This window comes from Scyliorhinus torazame, chromosome 31 (assembly GCF_047496885.1).
Source record: "Scyliorhinus torazame isolate Kashiwa2021f chromosome 31, sScyTor2.1, whole genome shotgun sequence".
Classification (NCBI taxonomy): Eukaryota; Metazoa; Chordata; class Chondrichthyes; order Carcharhiniformes; family Scyliorhinidae; genus Scyliorhinus; species Scyliorhinus torazame.
In genome coordinates, this window is record NC_092737.1 from 12,315,119 (window position 1) to 12,343,001 (window position 27,883).

General features: G+C 47.2%; 1 protein-coding gene across 3 annotated transcripts; it reads left to right on the forward strand.

Moving 5' to 3' along the window:
- The first annotated feature begins 9,877 nt into the window (after positions 1-9,877).
- On the forward strand, positions 9,878-27,881 carry LOC140404686 (uncharacterized). 3 transcript variants are annotated; one of them, XM_072493345.1, is made up of 4 exons: positions 9,878-9,988; positions 17,127-17,177; positions 22,397-22,555; positions 27,380-27,881. In XM_072493345.1, exons 1-4 carry the CDS (start codon positions 9,964-9,966, stop codon positions 27,754-27,756), a joined length of 612 nt encoding a protein of 203 aa, XP_072349446.1. In that variant the 5' UTR covers positions 9,878-9,963; the 3' UTR covers positions 27,757-27,881. The 3 variants fall into 3 exon arrangements, with proteins under 3 accessions (XP_072349446.1, XP_072349448.1, XP_072349447.1); XM_072493346.1 differs by lacking the exon at positions 9,878-9,988 and adding an exon at positions 15,674-15,803; XM_072493347.1 differs by lacking the exon at positions 17,127-17,177 and having other exon boundaries at positions 9,912-9,988.
- The last annotated feature ends 2 nt before the right edge of the window (positions 27,882-27,883 follow it).

A 27,883-nucleotide genomic window follows, 5' to 3' on the forward strand; every position in this document is an offset into this window, starting at 1 on the left:
TGGCGGAGCAGGCTCGAAGGGCCAAGCAGCCTCCTCCGGCTCCTATTTTCTATGTTTCTACTCCCGAATCGGGCCCAGTGCGAATTGAGTATGTTAGTCCAGAAAAAATTGTATATAAATTAGCTGCAGTGTTTCTGATATTACATCAGTTATTAAACTTCAGATAATTAATGCTTCTTTGGTTGTAACGAGGCAAGGGACTTAAATTTCCCTTTCTCACTCTCAGGCTGGGATTTTCCTGCACTGATCCCAGGGCGAGTCTGCCTAGCCATTGAAACCTCCCCGTTCACGTCGGCAGGATTCCACCCTCGTGAAGGGCTGGAACCTTCCAGCCTCAGTGCGGAGATGGCGTTGAAGGCCAACGTTGAAGCTGCTCCTCAGCGGTCTTGGGATGAACTTTTGCCCTTGCGCGCCTCTCTGCTCGTGGCTAATTCGTGTGCGTGTGATGCGGTGAACCCTGAAGCAGGGTGGGCAGAAAGTCGGCACTGCTCCCACTGCCTCACGGGTTCGAAGGACCAGTCGCCATATTTAAAGGGCACCTGAGAGGCAGCCACTGCCTGCAGTCCAAGCTTAAAATACCTGGCAGCTCATACACGAGGAGTGAGACACCACACTTGTTTAATAAGTAATGGACTGTCAACTCACAGCTCATACACGAGGAGTGAGACACCACACTTGTTTAATAAGTAATGGACTGTCAACTCACAGCTCATACACGAGGAGTGAGACACTACACTTGTTTAATAAGTACACGACTATCAACTCACAGCTCATACACAAGGAGTGAGACACCACACTTGTTTAATAAGTACACGACTATCAACTCACAGCTCATATACGAGGAGTGAGACACCACACTTGTTTAATAAGTACAGGATCATCAACTGGCAGCTCATACACGAGGAGTGAGACACCACACTTGGTTAATAAGTACAGGACTGTAAACTCACAGCTCACCCACGAGGAGTGAGACACCACACTTGTTTAATAAGTAACCGGCTGTTAAACCGTATTATACACAATGGGATTAATGATACTCACCGGGTATAGCCAACCTGTCACACAGGACTGTGACCATCTCAGGTGACCAGCATGGGTAGCCATCTAATAGCATTCTGAAACCTGAACACCAAGGCTTATTAAAGGTCTGTTTTTCATTTCAGGTCGCGGCAGGGACATGGTGGAGTAGTGGGTAATGTCACTAGACCACACCAATGCACTGGGAAAGTGGGTTTAACGGTTCAAATCTCACCAAGGTTGCTGGTGGAGTTTAAATTCAATTGAAATAAAAAAGTTTTAGTAACGGTGACTGGGAAACACCTATCTGATTCGCTAATGTCCATGCATGGTAGCACAAGCGGCTAGCACTGTGGCTTCACAGCGCCAGGGTGCCGGGTTCGATTCCCCGCGGGGTCACTGTCCGTGCGGAGTCTGCACGTTCCCCCGTGTCTGCGTGGGTTTCCTCCGGATGCTCCGGTTTCCTCCCACAGTCCAAAGACGTGCAGGTTAGGTGGATTGGCCTTGATAAATTGCCCTTAGTGTCCAAATCGGTTAGGAGGGGTTATTGGGTTACGTGGATAGGGTGGAAGTGAGGGCTTAAGTAGGTTGGTGCAGACTCGATGGGCCGAATGGCCTCCTTCTGCACTGTATGTTCCATGTAGGGAAGGAAATCTGCCTTGCTCACCCGGTCTGGCCTCCACTCCAGGTGTCTTGAGCATTGAAAACAAAAATCCAAATTGACATTCCCACTGGGGTACAGAGGGCTGCACTGTCAGTGGCGCCTTCCCTGGGAGGAGATGTTAAACTGAGGCCCCAGTGAGTGCTGCATTGGCTGAGGTGCTGTCTTTCCACTGGGGAGGCTCAATCAATCAACTCCACAAAAACAGATCATCTGGTCATTATCACATAGCTGGGGTATTGCAACTTCTGTATATGCATTTCCAATCTTACGGCAAATCATGTGCTTCAGAAAAGAAATGATTCCTTGACGTAAAGACACTATCGCTGAAAAAGACAAATCATGTTGAAGTTTTTTGCCTTGCACTCATCAGAATGCTTGCATCTGCAATACTAAATGTAAAACAAACAACAATTTACACTTCATGGGAAGAGAGTCCTGACTGGTTGGCAAGTAGACTCTGAGTTTTCCAGCGCCACTCAGATTCCGTACTATCAAATGACTACAAGTCTTTACCTGAACCTAATTAAGTTTTTTTTAATCAAGTGAAGTATCCCATGTAGCCTATCTCATTTATCTTACTGAAACATAAGACACTGAGGGACTTGACAGGGTAAATGCTGAGAGGCTGTTACCTGTCGTGGGGGGAATCTGGAACTGGGGGCACAGTTTTAAAGTAGGAGGTCCCCCATTTGAGACGGAGGCGAGGAGGAATTTCTACTCTCAGGCTGGGTGGGAGGTATTAGTGTTTGGAATTCTCTCTCACAGAGAGCAGTGGGAATTGGGTCAGTGAACGCATCCCAGGCTGAGTCAGACAGATTTTTAAAATTGAAAGTGGAGTTGAAGTCACAGTTCGCTCAGCCATGATCTTATTGAATGGTGGAGCAGGCTCGAGGGGCCGAATGGCCCACTCCTGCTCCTATTTGTTATGATCTTGTGTTCTTTTGTAAGAAGACTATCGTCCCTGCTTCCACGGAGGAGGTGGTGGAAGCAGGGACGATAGTGACGTTTAAGGGGCATCTTGACAAATACATGAATAGGATGGGAATAGAGGGACACGGACCCAGGAAGTGTAGAAGATTTTAGTTTAGACGGGCAGCATGGTCAGCACAGGCTTGGAGGGCCGAAGGGCCTGTTCCTGTGCTGTACTTTTCTTTGTCCTTTGTTTGTTCTAAGTTCTGTAAAGGATAGGTGGACAAGATGTGGAAAATGGCCTAGCAATAAAATTCCATAAAGTTAGCCATTATTGAAAGTGGAGGAAGCCTCTGGGAAGAGTCCCAGGGACTGTACTCGTTGGAATTTAGAACGATACGGGGGGGATCTTATAGAAACATAAAATTATGAAGGGGATAGATAGGATAGATGCGGGCAGGTTGTTTCCACTGGCGGGTGAAAGCAGAACTAAGGGAATAGCCTCAAAATAAGGGGAAGTAGATTTATCGCTGAGCTTAGGAGGAACTTCTCCACCCAAAGGGTTTGATCCTCTGGAATTCCCTGCCCAGTGAGGCTCCTTCATTAAATGTTTTTAAGATAGATAGTTTTTTGAAGAATAAAGGAATAAAGGGTTATCATAGAATTTACAGTGCAGAAGGAGGCCATTCGGCCCATCGGGTCTGCACCGGCTCTTGGAAAGAGCACCCTACCCAAGGTCAACACCGCCACCCTATCCCCATAACCCAGTAACCCCACCCAACACTAAGGGCAATTTTGGACACTAAGGGCAATTTTGGACACTAAGGGCAATTTAGCATGGCCAATCCACCTAACCCGCACATCTTTGGACTGTGGGAGGAAACCGGAGCACCCGGAGGAAACCCACGCACACACGGGGAGGATGTGCAGACTCCGCACAGACAGTGACCCAAGCCGGAATCGAACCTGGGACCCTGGTGCTGTGAAGCAATTGTGCTATCCACAAGGCTACCGTGCTGCCCCTGCTGGTGTTCGGGTGGGAAAGTGGAGCTGAGTCCACAAAAGATCAGCCATGATCGCATTGAATGGCGGAGCAGGCTCGAGGGGCCAGATGGCCTACTCCTGTTCTGAATTCATTTGATGATATGCCTGCACACAATACCAATAGGCGTTCATTCTCAACTGGAACACTGTGTCCAAACTCAGGCACTGCATTTGAGAAAGGGAGGTGGGCACTTTAGAGAGGGGTGCAGGAAAGATTTATGAGAATAGGTTCCAGGGATAAGAGTAGTTCTGTTACGCAGATAGATTGGAGAGGCGTGGGTTGTTCTCCTCCGAGACGAGAGAGGGCGGAGAGGAGATTGGATTGAGATGTTCGAAATCAATGAGGGGTCTGGACAGAGTGAATAGAGAATCTTCCCATTGGCTTGAGGATTGAAAACCAGTGGTCTCAGCGATCAAGGCTGTTGAGTTAAATGATCAAGATCATAATCAATTTGGAGAAGGGTGAGGGGCTGAATGGCCTCCTCCTGCTCCTATATTCTGTGTTTCTACAAAACCACTGCAGTACTTAGTCAGGCACATCATGGGCCAACCTAATGGGAAACCACGGTCCCCAAAACACTCTCGAGGGCCTGGGACCTGAAGGAGAACTTGATTGTAGACTAGCAATAGATGCCAGAACCGGTTGTAAATGTTGTTAAAGTTAATTATCATGTGAAATAAGTAGCAAGTACTGGAGAAATTAATAGGATTAAGTGATGATCAATCCCCAGGACCTGATAATCTACAATCAAAGTTTTCTGAAAGAAATAGATGTGTTAGAGAGAGTAGGCGCTCTGCTTTCCATCTTCCAGAACTCCTTAGATTCTACAACAATTCCCAACTATTGGAAGGAAGCAAGAAAAACGTTCTTTTTTGCAAAAGTACACTTTGTTCCTAAAATACCTGAGGGGACATTTGTGGTGAACGTATTGTAGTAACCATTCACCACTGTACGACATTGTATCACGCTGTGCCCATGTGGGCTCCACCTATGGCCCATTGTGCTGTACTACACTGATTGTATCATGTTGGCGCCCTTGTGGGCTCCGCCCCTGGCTCCACCCCCTTGAGGGGAGGTATAAAGAGCAGCTGCCTTGTAGGCAGCTCTCATATCGGAGCAGTCGCAGGCAGGTACTGTTCTAGTTGATTAAAGCCTCTGTTCACTTCTATTCTCTGTCTCGAGTGAATTGATGGTCGCATCAACATTGAAGAGCATTTCAAAATGGCCGACACACAAAGTGTGATGGTCTTTCAAATCTTCTATAAAATCACGAGGCATTCCGAGGCGCCTCAGTACAATCAAAAGAACATTGTAGACATTTCAAAAAGGTCATTTCAACAAGTGCAGTGGTATTCAAACAAGCAAAATACTGCAGGATCCAGCTATCCAAAACAAACAGAGAATTCTATAAAATCTGGGCAAGTCTGGCAACATCCGTCAGGAGAGAGAGAGAGAGACAGAGAGATAACGTGTCACGTTCGATGGGCATCTCGTCAGAACGGGGAGAGAGGGAAAACCTATTCTATACTGTAGTTGGGAAGATTCCATCAACGTGTTGCAGCGATCTGAAGAGAAAGAGACAGATGACCAGGTGCAGGGGGACAGAGAAGAGGGAAGGAGGGTTTTTGCATTCCGACCAAAATACATGGGATATGAAGGCGAAAGATGGAGCAGAAATCACAGTCCAAAGTTGGAGGACCAGCATCCAATCTTGAGATTAGGCACGTTACAGCCCTGAGGTCACATGAGTTCAACAGATTTCTGCAAATAAACTGGATACCTTTAGAGACACACCAAACTATAGAGCTTTAGCATCACTCCAAACTGCATAACTTCACACTAAACTGGGTAACTTTAACCTCACACTAAACTGGGTAACTATAACCCCACACTAAACAGGATAACTTTAACCCCACACTAAACTGGGTAACTATAACCCCACACTAAACTGGATAACTTTATCACCACACTAAACTGGGTAACTAAACCCCACACTAAACTGGATAACTATAACCCCACACTAAACTGGGTAACTAAACCCCACACTAAATTGGATAACTATAACCCCACACTAAACTGGATAACTTTATCCCCACACTAAACTGGATAACTATAACCCCACACTAAATTGGATAACTTTAACCCCACACTAAATTGGATAACTATAACCTCACACTAAACTGGATAACTTTAACCCCACACTAAACTGGATAACTTTATCACCACACTAAACTGGGTAACTAAACCCCACACTAAACTGGATAACTATAACCCCACACTAAACTGGGTAACTATAACCCCACACTAAACGGGATAATTTTAACCCCACACTAAACTGGATAACTTTATCACCACACTAAACTGGGTAACTAAACTCCACACTAAACTGGATAACTATAACCCCACACTAAACTGGATAACTTTAGAGACACACCAAACTATAAAGCTTTAGCATCACTCCAAACTGCATAACTTCACGCTAAACTGGATAACTTGAACCCCACACTAAACTGGATAACTATAACCCCACACTAAACTGGGTAACTATAACCTCACACTAAACTGGATAACTATAACCCCACACTAAACTGGATAAATTTAGACGCACACTATACTGGATAACTTTATCCCCACACTAAACTGGATAACTTTAACCCCACACTGAACAGGATAACTATAACCCCACACTGAACTGGGTAACTATAACCTCACACTAAACTGGGTAACTTTAACCTCACACTAAACTGGATAACTTTATCCCCACACTAAACTGGATAACTTTAACCCCACACTGAACAGGATAACTTTAACCACACACTAAACTGGGTGTCTTTATCCCCACACTAAACTGGGTAACGTTAACCCCACACTAAACTGGATAACTTTAACCCCACACTAAACTGGGTAACTTTATCCCCACACTAAACTGGATAACTTTAACCCCACACTAAACTGGATAACTCTATCCGCACACTAAACTGGATAACTTTATCCCCACACTAAACTGGATAACTTTAACCCCACACTAAACTGGATAACTTTAACCCCACAATATACTGGATAACATCCACACTAAACTGGATAACATTATCCCCACACTAAACTGGATAACTTTATCCCCACACTAAACTGGATAACTATAACCCCACACTAAACTGGATAACTTTATCACCACACTAAACTGGAGACCTTTAACCCCACACTAAACTGGATATCTATAACCTCACACTAAATTGGATAACTATAACCCCACACTAAACTGGATAACTTTATCACCACACTAAACTGGATAACTTTATCCCCACACTAAACTGGATAACTATAACCCCACACTAAACTGGATAACTTTAACCTCACACTAAACTGGGTAACTATAACCCCACATTAAACTGGATAACTATTACCCCACACTAAACTGGATAACTTTAACCCCACACTAAACTGGATAACTATAACCTCACGCTAAATTGGATAACTATAACCCCACACTAAACTGGATAACTATAACCTCACACTAAACTGGATAACTTTATCACCACACTAAACTGGGTAACTAACCCCCACACTAAATTGGATAACTATAACCTCACACTAAACTGGATAACTTTAACCCCACACTAAACTGGATAACTTTATCACCACACTAAACTGGGTAACTAAACCCCACACTAAACTGGATAACTATAACCCCACACTAAACTGGATAACTTTAGAGACACACCAAACTATAGAGCTTTAGCATCACTCCAAACTGCATAACGTCACGCTAAACTGGATAACTTGAACCCCACACTAAACTGGATAACTATAACCCCACGCTAAACTGGATAAATTTAACCCCACACTAAACTGGATAACTTTAACCCCACACTAAACTGGATATCTTTAACCCCACACTAAACTGGGTAACTTTAACCTCATACTAAACTGGATAACTTTAACCCCACACTAAACTGGGTAACTATAACCCCACACTATACTGGATAACATCCACACTAAACTGGATAACATTATACCCACACTAAACTGGATAACCTTAACCCCACACTAAACTGGATAACTTTAACCCCACACTAAACTGGATAACTTTAACCCCACACTAAACTGAAAACTTTATCCCCACATTAAACTGGATAACTTTAACCCCACACTAAACTGGATAACTTTAACCCCACATTAAACTGGAAACTTTATCCCCACACTAAACTGGATAACTTTAACCCCACACTAAACTGGAAACTTTATCCCCACATTAAACTGGATAACTTTAACCCCACACTAAACTGGATAACTTTAACCCCACACTAAACTGGATAACTTTATCCCCACACTAAACTGGATAACATTAACCCCACACTAAACTGGATAACTTTATCCCCACACTAAACTGGATAACTTTAACCCCACACTTAGCTGGATAACTTTAACTCCACACTAAACTGGAATCTTTATCCCCACACTAAACTGGATAACCTTAGACACACACTAAACTGAAGCCATCCCCTATGGACAAGCTCTCCGTATAGTCAGGATCTGCTCAGACGAGGGAGGAGCGTAACAGACATCTACAGACGTTGAAAGGTGCCCTCGTACGAACGGGATATGGCGCTCGACTCATCGATCGACAGTTCCAACGCGGCACAGCGAAAAACCGCACCGACCTCCTCAGAAGACAAACATGGGACACAGCCGACAGAATACCCTTCGTCGTCCAGTACTTCCCCGGAGCGGAGAAACTACGACATCTTCTTCACAGCCTTCAACACGTCATCGATGAAGATGAACATCTTGCCAAGGTCATCCCCACCCCCCCACTACTTGCGTTCAAACAACCGTGCAACCTCAAACAAACCATTGTTTGCAGCAAACTACCCAGCCTTCAGAACAGTGACCACGACACCACACAACCCTGCCATGGCAATCTCTGCAAGATGTGCCAGATCATCGACATGGATACCACCATGACACGTGAGAACACCACCCACCAGGTACGCGGTACATACTCATGCGACTCGGCCAACATTGTCTATCTCATATGCTGCAGGAAAGGATGTCCCGAAGCGTGGTACATTGGCGAGACCATGCAGACGCTGCGTCAACGAATGAACGGACATCGCGCGACAATCACCAGGCAGGAATGTTCCCTTCCAGTCGGGGAACACTTCAGCAGTCAAGGGCATTCAGCCTCTGACCTCCGGGTAAGCGTTCTCCAAGGCGGCCTTCAGAACGCGCGAAGACGCAGAATCGCTGAGCAGAAGCTTATAGCCAAGTTCCGCACACATGAGTGCGGCCTCAACCGGGACCTGGGATTCATGTCGCATTACATTCATCCCCCACCATCTGGCCTGCAAAATCCTACCAACTGTCCTGGTTTGACACAACTCGCACCTCTTTAACCTGGGGTTACCCCATCTCTGGATCTGTAAAGATTTAATCACCTGCTAATGCTCGCATTCCAAGCATTGTCTGGCATCTTTGAATCTGTCTATATATATGTTTCTGGAACCTACCTATTCATTCACCTGAGGAAGGAGCAGCGCTCCGAAAGCTAGTGACATCGAAACAAACCTGTTGGACTTTAACCTGGCGTTGTAAGACTTCTTACTGTGCACACACTAAACTGGATAGCTTTAACCCCACACTAAACTGGATAACTTTAACCTCACACTAAACTGGATAACTTTAACCCCAGACTAAACTGGATAACTTTAACCCCACACTAAACTGGATAACTTTATAACCTCACACTAAACTCGATAACTTTAACCCCACACTAAAGTGGATAACTTTAACCCCACACTAAACTGGGTAACCATAACCCCACAGTAAACTGGGTAAACATAACCCCACGCTAAACTGGATAACTATAACCCCACACTAAACTGGATAACTGTATCCCCACACTAAACTGGGTAACTTTAACCCCACACTAAACTGGATAACATTAACCCCACACTAAACTGGATAACTGTATCCCCACACTAAACTGGGTAACTTTAACCCCACACTAAACTGGATAACTTTAACCCCACACTAAACTGGATAACTGTACCCCCACACTAAACTGGATAACTTTAACCCCACACTAAACTGGATAACTTTAACCCCACATTAAACTGGGTAACTTTAACCCTTCGCGGAATCTCCGGAAGTTTTCCATTCGGTTCTTTGCTCCGATCAATCATGGTGAATTACGCCGTTGATCTGACCAATCAGGAACAATAGGAGTGCAGTTGCCGGGGTGATCAGTTTCAGGAAATGTTACATTAAAAATCTCAATGGACAAGAGTGAGTTTCCTGGAGGGTGAAGGATGAGCAATGATTACTTATGACTCCGGCGAAACGCCTGGAAAGTGAGTTATAAACAAGTTAACTGCGTTGTTAAACAGCCAGAGTGAAAAGCGACCCAGGTGATCTTTCCCAACCCCCCCCGCCCCCCTCCTCTCCGTCCCAGCCCTCCACCAGGTAAAACATACGACCCTCCCAGGCATTCAGTGTAACTCTTTCCTAAGCTTGCACGAGTCTTTTATTATATAAAACCCAAGTCAGAGCTCAGGGTGGCCTGGGTCACTGCTGTCCACATCAGTAAAGATCTAGGGACAAGAGAAGGCCATTCAGCCCCTCAAGTCTGTCCCACCAGCCGATTGTGTCTGCACCTTAACTCCGCCCATCGCCTGCCTGACAAAACAAATTCCAAATGTATTCCAACCTCATTTAGGCAGAGTTCTCCGCATTTTCACAGTCCTGAGAGTGAAGAAGTGCTTCCTGACATAGAATCTACGGCATGGAGACAGGCCCTTCGGCCCACACTAGTCCATGCCAACCAAAAGGCCCATCTAAGCTAACCCCATTTGCCTCCAATCGCTCTAAACCTTTCCTATCCATGTATCTGTCCAAATGCCTTTTCAATGTTGTCAATGTCCCTGTCTCAACCACTCCCTCCGGCAGCTCAGTCCACATTCGTACCACCCTCTGTGTCAAAAAAATAAGTAGCTCCTTGGGTTCCCATTAATTCTTTTCCCCTCTTCAATTAAACCTATGCCCTCGAGTTTACGATTCCCCAACCCTGGGAAAAAGACTGAGTGCATTCACCCTATCCATGCCTCTCATGCTCTTATAGAGGTGTATGAGATCACACCTTAGGCTCCTCAGTCTCTGCTCTCCAAAGAAAAAGGTCTTAGCTTGTCCAATCTTTCCCTGTAACTCAGTCCCTTGAGTCCTGACACCATCCTTGTAAATCTCTTCTGCACTGTCTCCAGTTTAATAACATCTTTCCGTTAGCATGGTGACCAAAACTGAACACAATACTCCAGGTCTGGAATATTCGATTATGAGCGGCACTTGCTTCCAATCCTGGATGAAACTGGAGCATTCTCCATGAACCTGCGCCTACCAGAATCAAAGCCCCGCTCCTGTGGATCTGACTTCGATGGATGGGCATTGTGCCCGTAAACCACCTCACTCGGCAGGCTCTCTTCTCCCAGCTCTCCGTTGGCCCAAAGCTCCGGGGATGGCCAAGGGAAGAGGTATAAGGATACGCTTAAGGCTGCCCTAAGTCATGGAGGCATTGCCACTATTGACTGGGTGGAGACGGCTTCAGCCTGTCCAGCACGGATCCACCTGGCCCATCAGGACACAAGCCCGCTCTGAACCTCAGCGACTCGATAGCGAGGCAGAGGAAGGCGAGGGAAGCCAACCCACACAACAACATGCCCCCCACTGTGGAAGAGCTTGTCGCTCTAGAATCGGGTTCCTCAGTCACCTGAAGACTCCGCAAGCCTGATGGACATCATCCTCAATTACGAGGGAGCGCCAACAAGCTCTAGTAATAAGGCAATGCCCCCTTTTCATGGACCCGGTTCCCATTCATCAGAGCAAATAGTTCCTTACTAACCCCCTCACTTCCTTGTCAAATCCTTTAATCATCACAAATGCTCCAACTAGACGCAGCGCAGCCTATGGCCCCCGACAATATCCCGGCAGCAATGCTGAAGATTGGTCCTCCAGAACTGGCCTCTAGCCAAACTGCCACACCTGCATCTACCCAACAATATGGAAAACTGCCCTGGTATGCCATGTCTACATAAAGCGGGACAAATCCAATCCGGCTAATTCCTGCCCCGTCAGTCTACTCTCACCTCCCATCACTTAGCTGAAGATTATTATCGACACTGCCATCAAGTACTTAGTAATGATCTGTTTGGGTTCTGCAAGGGTCACTCAACTCATGACATGGACCAAAGCGAGTGACTACCTTTTGACATCAAGGCAGCAGTAGACCGAGTGTGGCCCGGGCAAAGCTGGAGTCACTGAGAACCCAGGGGAAACTCTCTCCCGAGAGTAATATTGAGGACAAAGGAAGATGGTGGTTATTGGAGATCAATCATCGTAGCCCCAGAATATCGCTGTGGGAGTTCCTCAGGGTAGTGTCCTAGGCCCAACCATCTTCAGCTGCTTCATCAATCACCTTCCTTCCATCAGAAGGTCAGAAGTGGGGATGTTTGCGGATGACTGCACAATGTTCAGCACCATTCACGACTCCTCAGATAATGAAACAGTCCCTGCCCACATGCAGAACGTCCATTGTCATTTAATCTTCCGCTGAATCTAACCATCTCCCCTTGACATTCAATGATATTCCATCCCAGAACCCCCCACTAGCAATACCCTGGGGGTTACCATTGATCAGAAACTGAACTGGACCCAGCCACATTAATACTGTGGCTGTCTCCAGTCAAGAGTGAACCTGCATCTCTCCAGCATCTATCCTGTCCGAATGAGCTAACCATCGCCCCTTCACACTCAAATCGTTATATCCTGGGGGTTGCTATTGACCAGAAACTGAACTGGACCCAGCCATATAAATACTGTGGTTACCAGAGCAGGTCAGAGGCTTGGGATCCTGTGGAGAGTAACTCACCACCTAACCCCCCCCCCCCCCCCCCCCGCCAACCCCCAAGGCCCTTCCACCATCTACAAGGCACAAGTCAGGAGTGCGATGGAATACTCTCCACTTATCTGGACGAGCACAGCTCCAACAACACTCAAGAAGTTCAGAATTTGTAGGTGGCACAGAATTTGGAAGTATTGTGAGCTGTGAGGAGGATAGTGATAGATTTCGAGAGGATGTAGACAGGCTGGTGGAATGGGCTTGGCCTTGGCAGATGAAAGTTAACACAGGGAAGTGTGTAGCGATACATTTTGGTGGGAGGAATGCAGAGGGATGATACAAAATAAAGGGTGGAATTCTAATGGAGGTCCAGGATGAGGCCTGGAGTTACGTGTGCACAAATCACTCAAGGCGCCGTGTCCGATTGAGAAACCGTTAAGAATGTATTTGGAAGGAACCTGAGGCTCCACAAATAGAGGTATAGATTCAGAAGCGAGGCGGTTGTGGTGAACGTTTATAAAACACTACTTCAACCTCAACTGGAACATCCTGTCCAATTCTGGATCCCACACTTTGGGAAGGATGTGAGGCAGTAGAGAGGAAACAGAAACGATTCTGAAGAATGGTTCTAGGGGTGAGGAGATTGGAGAAATTGGGATTGTTTTCCTTGGGGAAGAGAAGGCTGGGCGGAGATTTGACCCAGGTGTTCAAAATCATGAGTTGGCGGAACGGAGGAGATGGAGAGAAACTGCCCCCCATTGGTGGAAGGGTCAAGAAGCAGGGGGTCACAGATTTAAGGTGAAAAATGACAGGACAAGCGGCTACATGAAGAGTCACCTTCCTAAACAGTGTATACTGCCTCGAAGTGTGGCGGAGACAGATTCAGTCGTGGCTTCGAATAGGGAATTGGGTAAACATCTAAAAGGGACAGTAACTTGCATGGATGCAGGGAAAGAGTTGGCAAGAGGAAATGTCTGATTTTCTCTTTGGGAAATTGGGCCCAATGGCCACCTTCTGTGCTGTAACCCTCCAGGGCCAAGCAGTGCACTTGATTGGCACCCCAACCACCACTTGTCTTGTGAGAGTACCTTTAAGAAATGGGTGTTTATAAATGGGTGCGTATATAAATATCTGTAGTGAGAGTACCTTTAAGTAATGGGTGTTTACTACTGCAGTGATGTCAGAGAGTGGGTGGAGCTGGGCTTTATGTCAGCTTTTTACTTTTGTTTTAGGCTGTTTGCTGCAGGGTGTGTTTTAGTTTCGTTTTCAGAGCTGGATAGCTGCAGTCACAGCCAGAAGGTGTATTAGTCTCTCTCTCTGTAATCTAAAGACTGTAAATCGATCCTGGTGATTTAAAACTAATAACAGTAGTGACTTTAAATTAAATTAAAATCGCTTATTGTCACAAGTAGGCTTCAATGAAGTTACTGTGAAAAGCCCCTAGTCGCCACATTCCGGCGCCTGTTCGGGGAGGCTGTTACGGGAATGTGCTTCTGGTAAAAGGTATTTTAAGTCTTATGATGTTAAAAGAAAAGCATAAAGGATTACTTAGTGTTGTATTCTTTGGGGGTTGTATTTGAATTAATGGTTGCTAAGGTGTTCACTACATTTTAAAAAGGTTAACTTGAGTTCACAGAATAAACATTGTTTTGCTTTAAAAAATACTTTTCCATTTCTGCTGCACCACACCTGTAGAGTGGGCCGTGTGCTCCCCGTACCACAATCTAGTAAAAGTTGTGGGTCAGGTGAACTCCGTGATACACTTTGGGGTTCTCTAAACCCTGGCCCATAACACACTATAAGCATTCCCTCCCTCCACCACCGACGCACAGTGGCAGCAGTGAGCACCATCTACAAGACGCTACAATAAACCCTCAAGGCTCCTGTAACAGCACCTTCCAAACCCAAGACCTCTACTATGTAGCAGGACGATGAGAACTGGGCACCAGTAGCTGGACGTTCCCCTCCCAAGTCACCACCGTCTTGACTGGGAACATGTGGCCATTCCTTCACCGTCGCTGGGTCAAAACCGAGGAACCTCCCCCCTCCCTAACAGCTCATCGAATGCAGCAGTTCAAGAAGGCTTCTAGCCATCACCACTGCGAGGGCATTTAGGCATGGGCAATCAATGGTGGCCTTGCCAACGATGCCCAGATTGTATGAAGGAATTCAAAATAAAGTACATCCCTGTCATGTGAGAGTACCTTTAAGAAATGGGTGCTTAAGAAATGTACCTTTAAGAAATGGGTGTTTATCAGTGATGTCAGAGTGTGGTTGGAGCTGGGCAGTCTGTCAGATTTTTACTTTCGTTTTAGGCTGTTTGCTGCAGGGTGTGTTTTAGTTTTGTTTTCAGTGTTGGAGCTGAAGCCAGGCAGAGCAGGTGTACTGTTGATCTCTCTACCATGAAAAGACTATCTCTTGATCATTTGGTAAATTCAGAATTATAAATGTTCTCAGTAGTGAATGTAAACCTAATGTGCTTCTGTTAAAAGGTGTTTCTTTTGTCTTCTGGATGTTGTTTGGGAAGTTATTAAGGATTACTTAGTGTTGTATTCTTTGGGGGTTGTATTTGAATTGATCGTTGCTAAGATGTTCACTGTTTGTTTCAAAAAGGTTAACTTGAGTTCATAGAATAAACATTGTTTTGTTTTTAAAAATACGTTTCCATTTCTGCTGTCCCACACCTGTAGAGTGGGCCGTGTGCTCCCCATACCACAATCTAGTAAACGTTGTGGGTCAGGTGAACTCCATGATACACTTTGGGGTTCTCTAAACCCTGGCCCATAACAATCAACCCATAATCTTCGATACAGAAGACCCGACAAATGGATGCTGATATCAGTGCAGAGACTGGGCCATTTAGGTTAACGGGGTCCTGGTCACCGGTAAAGAACCTCATAGCTACAGATAATAGATGGTCGTCAAGGTTAATGACATTCTATGTGTTCCATTCAGTCAAATCCTCACCAAGTAAAGCCACACATTGTTGAATCGGTCGCCAAAATAAAGTTGCAATTAATCTCTTTGAGAGTTGATGTTTCTCAGCTCACCTGCTTGCTCGTATTTCTTGTCTCTGACCCTGGGTTTCAACCTCATTTTTGACTTGATGCACGCTCAGTCCCTCTAGTCCCTCACTGAGGTCAGCTTTGGCGGCACAGGAAGATCCCGCTGGTGGGAAGGGCTGGATTGTCCCACCTTTGGTATTTTGAACAGCTCTATCAAATCTCCCCTCAGCCTGTCTCGGTGAAGAATTACTCCACTATCCCCCGTCAATCCAGGTAACTGTCAGCCCTCATCCCTGGAATCGTTCTTATAAATCTCTTTCCAAAGCCTCTTTCCTAAAGGTGGTGGGGCAGGAGCTGGTGTTTTGTGTTGGTTTACTGTGGAAACTAAGATGATTTCAATTGTTTGTTTATCTGGCATTTGTTTATGGTTCCTGCTTTCTTCCTGTCTTCGATGGTAGGGTACGAGCCCCTTTTCCTGGTGCGGTGGGGGGTGGGAGGTCGCGGGTGCAGGAGCTGTCCTCAGCCAGCTCAAGAGGAAATTAAACAGCAACATTCGGGGAAAAGACCGACAATGTTCAAACTGGTCTTGTATTCCTGAAAGTGGAATTCAAGGTCAGACCAACACCAGCTATTTCCCAAGTCTTATAGTCTTTTTCCTTCTCTGAGCCTAAACTAGCTCTCCCATTGGTGGGGAGCTTTATGGGGAGGCGGTCACTTGACTGATCCAGAGACCCAGGGCGATGCTCGGGGGACACGGGTTCGAATCCCACCTTGGCAGATGGTGACATTTGAATTCAACAAAAACCTGGGTGATCATGAAACCATTGTAATTTATCGTAAAAACCCATCTGGTTCACTGATGTCCCCTTTAGGGAAGGAAATCTGCCGTCCTTACCCGGTCTGGCCTACATGTGACTCCAGATCCACAGCATAGCAGTTGACTCTTAAACGGCACGAGTGCGACACTCAGTTGAAGGTCCAATTAGGGATGGGCATTGAATGTCCAGCCAGCGACTCCCACATCTCATGAATAAAGGAACAAAGAACAAAGAACAAAGAACAGTACAGCGCAGGAACAGGCCCTTTGGCCCTCCAAGCCCGTGCCGACCATGCACAAGAGTATAATGTAAGGGAAATAAAAAATTTATACTGCATGAGAATGCTGATTGGTTGGCAAATTGATTGGTAGAGGCGGCGCCATCAAAAATGCACCAGTTGATGGTGTCTGTCAGATACCATCATTTGGCAGAACCAATGCTAAGCATTGTTTAAAATTTAAACCAGCCAGCTTGACTCTGATTGGTCAAGTCATTACCCTGAGGAATGAACCAGCGCATGGATATGAGAAATTTTGTTCAGCTGAAACAGGCGCAATGTGTGTACATGTGCCTTCTGTCTGCAAAGAACAGGGTAAACATTTGGGTGATACTAGCCTCTTGCTACACACTATGCATCTCAGCAATCTGTCTCTGCCCTGTCACTTGCTGCAGGGTATGTCTTATCCTCTATTATGTCTATATTATGATGCTAATTTGAAAAATACACTTCAAGACATTTCTTTTGATATATTTGTTAATCACTTGCTTATTTTCACAGACATTTTCTTTGTTCTTTTAATGTTGGTGGATTTTGGATATATCGGGATTGGTAAGTTCAAAACAAAAGTTGGAACTGTATAGTGGCTAGATTTTTTTTTAAAATTCTTTCCTGGGATGTGGGCCTCATTGGCAAGGGCATCTTTTATTGCCCATTCCTAATTGCCCTTAAACTGAGTGGCTAGCTTGGCCATTTCAGAGTCAGCCACATGGCTGTGGGTCTGGAGTCAAATGTAGGCCAGACGGGGTAAGGACGCCAGGTTTCCTTCCCTAAAGGGGCATCAGTGAACCAGATGGGTTTTTACGGCAATTCATGAGAGTTCTATGGTCACCATTACTGAGACTAGCTTTCAATCCGAGATCAATTGATTGAATTTAAATTTCCACCAGCTGCCTTGGTGGGATTTGAACCCATTTCCCACCAAAGTGCGAGATTTAAATTACTGATGAAGTGACATTGCTCCAAGTCACCATCTCCCCTTATTGATTGGAGTGACATTTTGTGACCTGTGTTCGATGCGGGACCCCAAATTTGGTTCCCAGCCTTCCAACGTGATCCAAGGCCCTGAAAAGATAATTCGGCAGTTGGATTAACTCCTTGGTTTAACACAATTGCGGTAGAGTAAACAAGTTAACTTTTATCCAAGTTTGCACAGCTGTAATAAGGCACAGTGGTGTCGGAAGAATTCAGGACACATTGTTTCCTTCAGAATATAACCATTTATTTTAAGTATGTTAGGAAATCAAAGGTAGTTTTAAGGGATTTAAAGTTGTATTGGCAAACATTAGAAACAAGGTATAGTTTTAAGAGGGTTTAGTTTAATATTTCTGTGTCTGGAAGGGTTAGATTCATGCTGGACAAGGGTGTTTGTATGTGTGGGGGTTGGTTTCAATTCCAACTTTGATTATGTTGTGCTTGGAGAGGGCTACGGCGTGAAGAGTAAATAAACTAGCAACCAGGGCCTTGTATGTAGAGAAATATTTAAGTTGTAGTTTAGCTAATTTGATTGCAGTTGGAGGTAGGTAGTGAGAGAGAAGGCAACTCTCATAGCTCTGCTAGAAGCAGTTGGTTCCAGAAGGCTAAAGGAGGTTCTTCTCTCTCAACCTTGCCAGAGGAATAGCCATACTATGGAGTGATGGTGACGAAAACAGGTGCCGGGCAGCACGGTGGCGCAGTGGGTTAGCACTGCAGCCTCACAGCGCCGAGGTCCCAGGTTCGATCCCGGCTCTGGGTCACAGTCCGTGTGGAGTTTGCACATTCTCCCCGTGTTTGCGTGGGTTTTACCCCCACAACCCAAAGATTTGCAGGCTAGGTGGATTATCCGCGCTAAATTGCCCCTTAATTGGAAAAAATTAATTGGGTACACTAAATTTTTTTTTTTGAAAAGAAAACAGTTGCCGGGAACCTATAGTCCAGCTAGTGACGGAAACTAGAGAAATGAAGAGAAGTTTCTAAGATGTCAGGAGTTAGCGGAATAGATGAAATTGGGAACGGGAATAGATTACTGTTCACTAAATTGACAGAGAGTTGAACAGGCATTGGATCATGAGAGGCCAGGAAGATATCTTAAAATCTGTGCTAAAGGGAGAGTAAAGGAATATATTATCACAATCCAATTTTTTCATGTTTAATAAATGTCTTTCTTTCTTGGTGGGAATTAACTGATTCCACACTCCCATTAATTAATGGGAACATCCGCTTCAATGTTTTTCTTATTTGTTCCTGTGTTGTGGCCGACACCTGCTGAGCCAGTTATTACTCAACCCTAATTCCCCTTCAACCGAGTGGTCACGCTGGGCCGTTTCAGAGGGTCATTTAAGAATCAACCACGTCGCTGTGGGGTCTGGAGTCACATGTAGGCCAGACTGGGTAAGGACGGCAGATTTCCCCTTCCCTAAAAGGAGATTAGTGAACCAGATGGGTTTATAAAAAATATTTTTAAAAGTTGATTTTGCATTTAACTTGTAACAATATTGCTAAAAGTGTTTTTTAAAATAAACCAAAAAGGTGAACAAACAGTCCAAAGAAAACACACAGTATAAAACATGAGGAAAATGGGGAAACAAAGTGGTCGAGATACATGGGTAAGGTATATCGAGATTTGAGGCCTGTTGGTCTCAGGCCCATAGTAGTTGGTTATCCCAGCCACGTTATTCCACTGTTTACATGTGGCCCCATGGTGTTGGAACATTGGCTTGTTCAGGGTCACCTAGGTGCGCCCTCTTGTGGTTGCTGTGGCACTCCTCTTGGGTCACCCACTCCTAGGTGCCCTTTGGCCCCTCTGCCCTGCTTCCCCTGTGTTCTAGGTGGTGTTTCCCCCCCCCCCCTCCCTTCTCTGGTATCCCTCTCCCCCCTCTTCATCCTTTGTCTGATTCGGTTACACCCCCCCCCCCCTCTCAACCCCCTTGTACACCTCGATCAGGCCGCCCCTCAGTCTTCTCTGCTCCAGCGAAACCAACCCAAGCCTATCCAACCTCTCTTCATAACTTAAATGTCCCATCCCAGGCTCCATCCTGGTGAATCTCCTCTGCACCCCCTCCAGTGCAATCACATCCTTCCTATAATGTGGCGACGAGAACTACACACCGTACTCCAGCTGTGTCCTCACCAATGTTCTGTACAACTCCCAACATGACCTCCCTGCTTTTGTAATCTGTGCCTCGATCGATAAAGGCGAGTGTCCCATTTGCCTCTTTCACCACCTTATTAACCTGTCCTCCTGCCTTCAGAGATCCGCGGGCAAACACGCCAAGGTCCTTTTGTTCCTCGGAACTTCCCAGTGTCTGGGATTCCCCAGAGCATTGCCGTGGGTCTCGGAATTACAGATCCCGTGACAGTACCTTTGTGCCACCACCTCGCTCCCCTGTATAATTCCCTTCTGTAAACTCCGCCCATCTCCCTGATAAATTGCCCCACCCTAACTGGGCCAATGTGAATTTTACCATCTCCTTTCCCAACGCCAGGAACTCTTGTTGCTGGGTGAGATTGCTAATTCACTGCCAAACTGCAGGATTTGTGTGGAGCAGGGGAGTGACTTCTGGGCGAACAGAGATCTATCCCAATTCAAAGCAAGGATCGACCAGTGGTCACATTGCTGTCTGGGATTTCGCTGTCCCCGGCCTTTACCACATTACAACAGTAAATGTTAGCACTTTGGGACACTCTGAGGTGCTTGAAAAGTCATATAACTGCAGCTAAAGTCCTTTTATGAGCCCCCCTATCCATTGAATGCCAGAATAAGGGGTTCCAAATGTACTTCATGTACGTCTTGTACAGCCAACCGAGACAGGTGACCCAGGCCACTTGGGTAACTTGGCGGGGTGCCAGCCCCGCATCTTTCTTTGCAATCTTTTATCTGTTTTTTGTTTCAGAATAAATTGCCTGTCGGCCTTTATCTAAATGGGGGATCATCAAGGATTTGGCTAGAACGTCGCACTTTGAGCGTCCTGTCAGAACCATTTCCTTCAAGCGCCCTTCCAATTTCCTTCTGGAATCATTCACCGTCTCCACCCCGCCTTGTGAGCAGCGGGTTCCAGCTCATTACCACTTGCTGTGTTGAACGTCTTGCCTTCACCTCACTTCCAAAGGCCTTAAATCCCTGTACCGTCCATAAAATGGGAACAACTTTCCTTTGTCGACCTTCTCCTGACATAATCCAGCGCACCTCTATTCAATCTCCCCCATCGAGACTGTTTCCCAACACATTTTCTACTTATCCACACAGGACGATTATGTCTATAATAATATACTGTTTAGCACAGGGCTAAATTGCTGGCTTTGAAAGCAGACCAAGGCAGGCCAGCAGCACGGTTCAATTCCCGTAACAGCCTCCCCGAACAGGCGCCGGAATGTGGCGACTAGGGGCTTTTCACAGTAACTTCATTTGAAGCCTACTTGTGACAATAAGCGATTTCCATTTCATTTCATTTCATACTGTCTCTGTAGTCACCTGCAAACATTTGAAGATGGACCACAATGGGGGCTGCCTGCTAGGATGCCCACTCCATTTTCCATTCCTGTCTGCAGGGCAGGAAATCATCCATCATCAGACCAACATGTGCAGGCTAAGCGAATTTAGTCAGATTTATTTGACTGATTAAATGCTATACAAAAGCCACAAATTGTATCAAGGGACTGAACAAGAATGGTGTAAGCATCCTAAGGTGCTTCACAAGTGTGTTACAAGGCAAAAGTTAGATGCCAAGCCTCGCATTAGAGCAGATGGCCACAGAGTTGGTCAATGAGGGGTAAGTTTGAAGGGATGCCTTCAAGGAAGAAACAAAGGTTGTGAGGGGCCAAGGGGTTTAGAGAGGGGCTTCCAGGGCTCAGGGCTCTGGCGGCTGAAGGCGCGGCCGTCAATTGAGGCATACAAGATGATCAGAGGATTAGATAGGGTGAACAGTCTTTTTCCTCGGATGGTGATGTCTAGCACGAGGGGACATAGCTTTAAATTGAGGGGAGATAGATATAAGACAGATGTCAGAGGTAGGTTCTTTACTCAGAGAGGAGTAAGGGCGTGGAATGCCCTGCCTGCAACAGCAGTGGACTCGCCAACACTAAGGGCATTCAAATGGTCATTGGATAGACATATGGACGATAAGGGAATAGTGTAGATGGGCTTTAGAGTGGTTTCACAGGTCGGCGCAACATCGAGGGCCGAAGGGCCTGTACTGCACTGTAATGTTCTATGTTCTAATGGTGGAGCGACAGGAATCGAGGGATGCGCAAGAGGCCGCTATTGGAGGAGGGCAAATATCTTCCAGGGTGGCAAGGTGGCACAGTGGTTAGCACTGATTCAATTCCGGCCTCGGGTGACTGTGTGGACTTTGCACTTTCTCCCTGTATCTGGGTGGGTTTCCTCCGGGTTCTCCGGTTTCCTCCCACAGACCAAAGATGTGCAGGTTAGGTGGATTGGCCATGATAAATTGCCCCTTAGTGTCCAAAGTGTTAGGATTGGTTCTGGGGATAGGGCAGGAGAGTGGGCCTAGGATGGTTGCTCTTCCCAAGGGCTGGTGAGCATGTGATGGGCCTCCTTCACCACTGTAGAGATTCAATGCTTGTGGGGTTGGAAGAGAAAGAGAACTCGCAAAGGAATATTACTGGAAAAGACAATGAAATTAGAGCAGCCACAAGTTAAAAAGTGTATTTCTAACAAGCTACAAAATTCCGACCGTTGTAAGTTTTGGCGGAGCATAAACTAGGTTAACAAAATAGTCTTTACCACTGTGTTATTCTGATTGTAACGCATATCTTTTTGTTTTGTCTTTCAGCTGTGTACTTTATAGATTCTTGTCCAAAAGGTCAAATGCTTCCTCTCTATAATGTTGTTTCTGCGGTCTATAATATTGTAGCAATGTATTTTGGAGATAAATGGTCCAAATGTTTCTCCGTTCTCGCCAAGATCCTTGAGGGGGCTTTGCTTGCTGCAGGTAATTTGAAGCGAATTGTGAGCGAGATGCAGACAGTAGTTACGGCAACGTCTGCGGAGCGTTACAAATGTTTCCACCTTTTGGCCCTGGCCAAAGCTAAAGAAACTTTTTATTCATGGGTGGTTTTGCCGTAGCTGGCCGCAGCCCTAATTGCCCTTGAAGTGAGAGGCCATTTCGGAGCGTCCAACCACATTGGCTGTGGGTCTGGAATCACAATGCAGGCCAGACCCAGTAAGGGCGACAGATTTCCTTTTGGACGTTAGGGAACCTGATGGGTTTTTACGGCAATCGATTAGTTGTAAATTCTAACTGTGACTGACAGATTATTGGTGGACGCAGGTGTGTAGGGATATGGAGCAAAGCCAGGTAATGAAGTTAGGTGGTAGATTAGCCATAATCTCTCTCAATGGCAGAACGCAATCAAAGGGTTAAAGGACTTCCTCTTATTCCGAGATGATCTTGTTCTGGACTCCCCCAGCTGAGAAACAGTTTTCTCTGGCCATCCTATTAAGTTCTTTAATTTTCTTAAATAATTCGATTACCCCTTAATCTTCTACACTCTTCAATATAAGCCTTATCTCTAAACAGTCCTCATCCTGGTAACCCCACGTGTCATTTTGGGAAATCTCCATTGCACCCCCTCCAAGGCCAGGATATCTTTCCTGAGGTGCGGGGCCCAGAAATGAATGCGATTGCCCCAGACTGAATCACGATGTTAAGAAGCAGAAGGAGGCCATTCGGCCCATCGTCGCTGAACCGGCTCTCCAAACAGGCATCGTGACTCAGTGATGCTCTTCTCCGTAACCCCCTGCGCCTTGTTTCGGTTTAAATAACCATCTATTTCCCTCCAGAACGACTCAATTGAACCTGACCCCAACCACTCGTCGTGTGAAAAGGTTTTTCTCAAATCGCATTTGCTTCTTTTGTAAATCACTTTAAATCTGTGCCCCCTCTCGCTCCCGATCCTGTTACGAGGGGGGGACAGTTTCTCCCGATCTACTCTGTCCAGCCCCCTCGTGATTTTGAACATCTCTATCAAATCTCCTCCGTGTTCTCTCCGAGGGGAACAGTCCCGACCTCTCCCAATCGATCCTCATCACTGAAGTTTCTCACCTCCGGAACCGTTCTTGTGAACCTCCTCTGTGCTCTCTCCAATGTGTTCACATCCTTCCGATAGTGTGGCCCAGAACTGTACACAATATTCCAGCTGAGGGCTAACTAGTGTCTGGTGTAAGTTCAGTGTAACCTCCTTGCTCTTGTACTCTCTGCCCCTATTAATAAATCCCAGAACACTCACTGCTTTATTCACTGCTCTCCACCTGTCCCGCTCCCTTCAATGATCTCTGCACCTGGACACCCTTGTCCCTCTGCATCTGTACACCCAGGTCTCTCTGCACCTGTACACCCAGATCCCTCTGCACCTGTACACCCAGGTCCCTCTACACCTGTACACCCAGGTCCCTCTGCACCTGTACACCCAGGTCCCTCTGCACCTGTACACCCAGATCCCTCTGCACCTGATCTGAGGGCAGCACGGTAACATTGTGGATAGCACAATTGCTTCACAGATCCATGGTCCCAGGTTCGATTCCGGCTTGGGTCATTGTCTGTGCGGAGTCTGCACGTCCTCCCCGTGTCTGCGTGGGTTTCCTCCGGGTGCTCCGATTTCCTCCCACAGTCCAAAGATGTGCAGGTTAGGTGAATTGGCCAATGATAAATTGCCCTTAATGTCCAAATTGCCCTTGGTGTTGGGTGGAGGTGTTGAGTTTGGGTAGGGTGCTCTTTCCAAGAGCTGGTGCAGACTCAGGGGGCCGAATGGCCTCCTTCTGCACTGTAGATTCAATGATAATCTATGATTAATCTAGGACAAAGGTTCGGCACAACATCGTGGGCCGAAGGGCCTGTTCTGTGCTGTATTTTCTATGTTCTATGTTCAGATCCCTCTGCACCTTTACACCCAGAGCCCCCTGCACCTGTACACCCAGATCCCTCTGCACCTGTGCACCCAGGTCTCTCTGCACCTGTACACCCAGATCCCTCTGCACCAGTACACCCAGATCCCTCTGCACCTGTGCACCCAGATCCCTCTGCACCTGCACCCCCAGATCCCTCTGCACCTGTGCACCCAGGTCCCTCTGCACCTGTTCAACCAGATCCCTATGCACCTGTACACCCAGGTCCCTCTGCACCTGCACCCCCAGGTCCCTCTGCCCTTGCACACCCAGATCCCTCTGCACCTGTACACCCAGATCCCTCTGCACCAGTACACCCAGATCCCTCTGCACCTGTGCACCCAGATCCCTCTGCACCTGCACCCCCAGATCCCTCTGCACCTGTGCACCCAGGTCCCTCTGCACCTGTTCAACCAGATCCCTATGCACCTGTACACCCAGGTCCCTCTGCACCTGCACCCCCAGGTCCCTCTGCCCTTGCACACCCAGGTCCCTCTGCACCTGTGCACCCAGGTCTCTCTGCACCTGTACACCCAGATCCCTCTGCACCTGTACACCCAGAGCCCCCTGCACCTGTACACCCAGGTCCCTCTGCACCTGTACACCCAGACCCTCTGCACCTGTACACCCAGGTCCCTCTGCACCTGTACACCCAGAGCCCCCTGCACCTGTACACCCAGACCCTCTGCACCTGCACATCCAGGTCCCTCTGCACCTGTACACCCAGGTCCCACTGCACCTGTACACCCAGGTCCCTCTGCACCTGTACACGCAGGGGGGTGAGCTTGAAGCAGCTCCTAATTCAATACCATGTATACCACATGATCTCATTCAGACAGAGTCCAGGAGGTGGTTAGCCTCTGCTGGGAGGAGAGGAGCGCTGTCAGGTTCTGCTTCGGAATTGAGAAAATGCTACAGCGCAGGGAGCCATTCAGTCTACCGTGCTGAACCTCTGCTATCTTACTACTGGGAGCCAATCAGACCAGTCCGGTTTCCCTGTGGTCTCATTGCCTCTCATGGCAACACCGCAGGCCACTCGTGTTAAGGCTGGTTACGGGGGGTTGCATCTCCTCCTGTAAAGGGAATTGTCTCCGCTCCCCAACCAGAGAATCTCCGTTACCAGTACTGACAACTCTCACGTAAAGTTATGGTTCCAATGGACAAAAGTTTCAAAAGTTTGTTCCCATGGGTAAGATACTTTTTGAGACCCCGGGGCCGCCGTGGGGTCTTTCACTGGATTCAGACCAGTCGGTGAAGTCGGATCTAAGCCATCGAACCTTACCTCACTGAGATAGAATCATCAATCTACGGCACGGAGACAGGCTCTTCGGGCCACACTGGTCCATGCCAACCAAAAATCCCATCGAAGCTCACCCCGTTTGCCTGCATTTGGCCCATATCCTATCCCTGTATCTGCCCAAATGCCTTTGCAATGTTGTCAATGTCCCTGCCTCAATCACTTCCTCCGGCAGCTCAGTCCACATTCCGTGTCAAAAAAAAAAAGTCCCTCCTCAGGTTCCCATCAATTCTTTTCCCTCTGAAAGGGCCTATTGATTTTGTTCACCTCCGCCCTGTGTCCCGTCTGGCCCCTATTTATACGTGTTCAAATACCCGCCAGCAATGGAAATCACATCAACAAACTTTTAACAGTGTGTTTGATAAGATAGTTACAGCAAGGAATTGGATGGGTAAACCCCAACCCCACCCCACCCCAGGGCACTGTTGTACCTAAACACAGGAACATACAAAGAACATAAAGATTTAAGAGCAGGAGTAAGCAGGCCTTCGATAAGATCATAGCAGGTCTGATCAGAATCTCAACCCCGCTTTCCCGCCTCTCCCCCTGTAACCCATGACTCCCCTCGTGGGCCAAAAACCCGCCAAACTCGACGGGCTGGATTTTGCCCCCCCCAAGCCGCGTGTTCCTCGACGGAGCGCCGTTCGCTGGCGGTACGGATCCTCTCTCCCCGCCGCACGTCAATGGGATTTCCCATTCCCGCGGGACATTTCATCTTCTCGGAAGACCTCCCGCGTTCTGGTTTGGAAATAATGTCGGAGACGGGGCTGTGTGGTTGCGAGGCCAGAACAGTCCGCATGTTTATGACACGCACATCTGTCTTCAAATTAGCGTGGAGAGGTGGCGTCCCGTGAAGGGGGTGGCAATAGTTGGGGGCGGGGGTGTGATGGGGAGGGAAGGGGGAGGGATGGGTGTTTGTGACAGTATGCGTCCAATCACAGTTCTTTTTTGATGAATTTAGAGTGCCCAATTATTGTTTTTTCCCAATTGAGGGGCAATTTAGCGTGGCCAATCCACCTAACCAGCACATCTTTGGGTTGTGGGGGTGAAACCCACGCAGGCACCGGGAGAATGTGCAAACTCCACACGGACAGTGACCCAGGGCCGGGATTCGAACCCGGATCCTCAGCGCAGCAGTCCCAGTGCTATCCACTGCGCCACATGCCGCCCCAATCACCTGTTTCTTTAAATAAATTGAGAGTATCCAATTATTTTTGACCAATTAAGGGCCAATTTAGCGTGGCCAGTCCACTTAGCCTGCACATCTTTGGGTTGTGGGGGCGAAACCCACGCAGACACGGGGAGAATGAGCAAACTCCACACGGACAGTGACCCAGAGCCGGGATCGAACCTGGGACCTCGGCGCCGTGAGGCAGCAGAGCTAACCCACTGCGCCACCTGTGCTGCCCCAATCACAGTTGGCAACACCAGAAGTACGCAGGACCATCCACCGTGTGGCCTTGAGTCCTCCAGTGAGAAAACTGTCTGAAATATCGCCGCCATTTTGGATTTTGCAAATTGTTTATCTGAAGCCCAGTCTGTGGGGTTTATTTTATTGCTTTCTCCTCCACGCAGGTTCCTACTGGACGTATGAAATCTATCCACCAGACATTGTCAGAGAAACGTCACCCGAGTACTGTCACCGAACGTTTTATGCCTTTTGCCTTTTTACTATCCCGCTTTCCAGCTTTATTTTTGTCACCTCTCTGCTTTTTGAACTGTGCATAAAGTGTTGCAGCTCGAGGCAGGGAGCGGGGAGGAAGCCTGCTCCCCCGGAGCCGGAGGAGGTGCCCCCGACACCACCGCCACCCCAGTCAACCTCGCTGCCCCCGCTCCGCATATTCACCACGTCCTTCGTCGACGATGCGGACGCCTCCATGTTTGCGCCGCCACCTCCGAAACCGAGCACTCAGAAGCAGGAGAAGCCAGAGTCCAAGTGGAAACTTTTTTGATCGTGCCCCCACGCTCCCCACTGCCCCTCTTGAATGCATGGATTTTGAGAAGATGGCGCATTGCCCAGATCACCCACTTCACTGAGCATATTGATGACAAAATATAAATTGTATTCTGCTCAATATT

Bases quoted from the DNA above. Each gene is read 5' to 3' on its own strand.
- LOC140404686 (XM_072493345.1), top strand. From the start codon at position 9,964: ATGACTCCGGCGAAACGCCTGGAAA. The intron at 17,178-22,396 runs GTAAGTTCAAAA...TTTGTCTTTCAG, and splicing joins TTTTGGATATATCGGGATTG to CTGTGTACTTTATAGATTCT. The intron at 22,556-27,379 runs GTAATTTGAAGC...TCCTCCACGCAG, and splicing joins GGGGGCTTTGCTTGCTGCAG to GTTCCTACTGGACGTATGAA.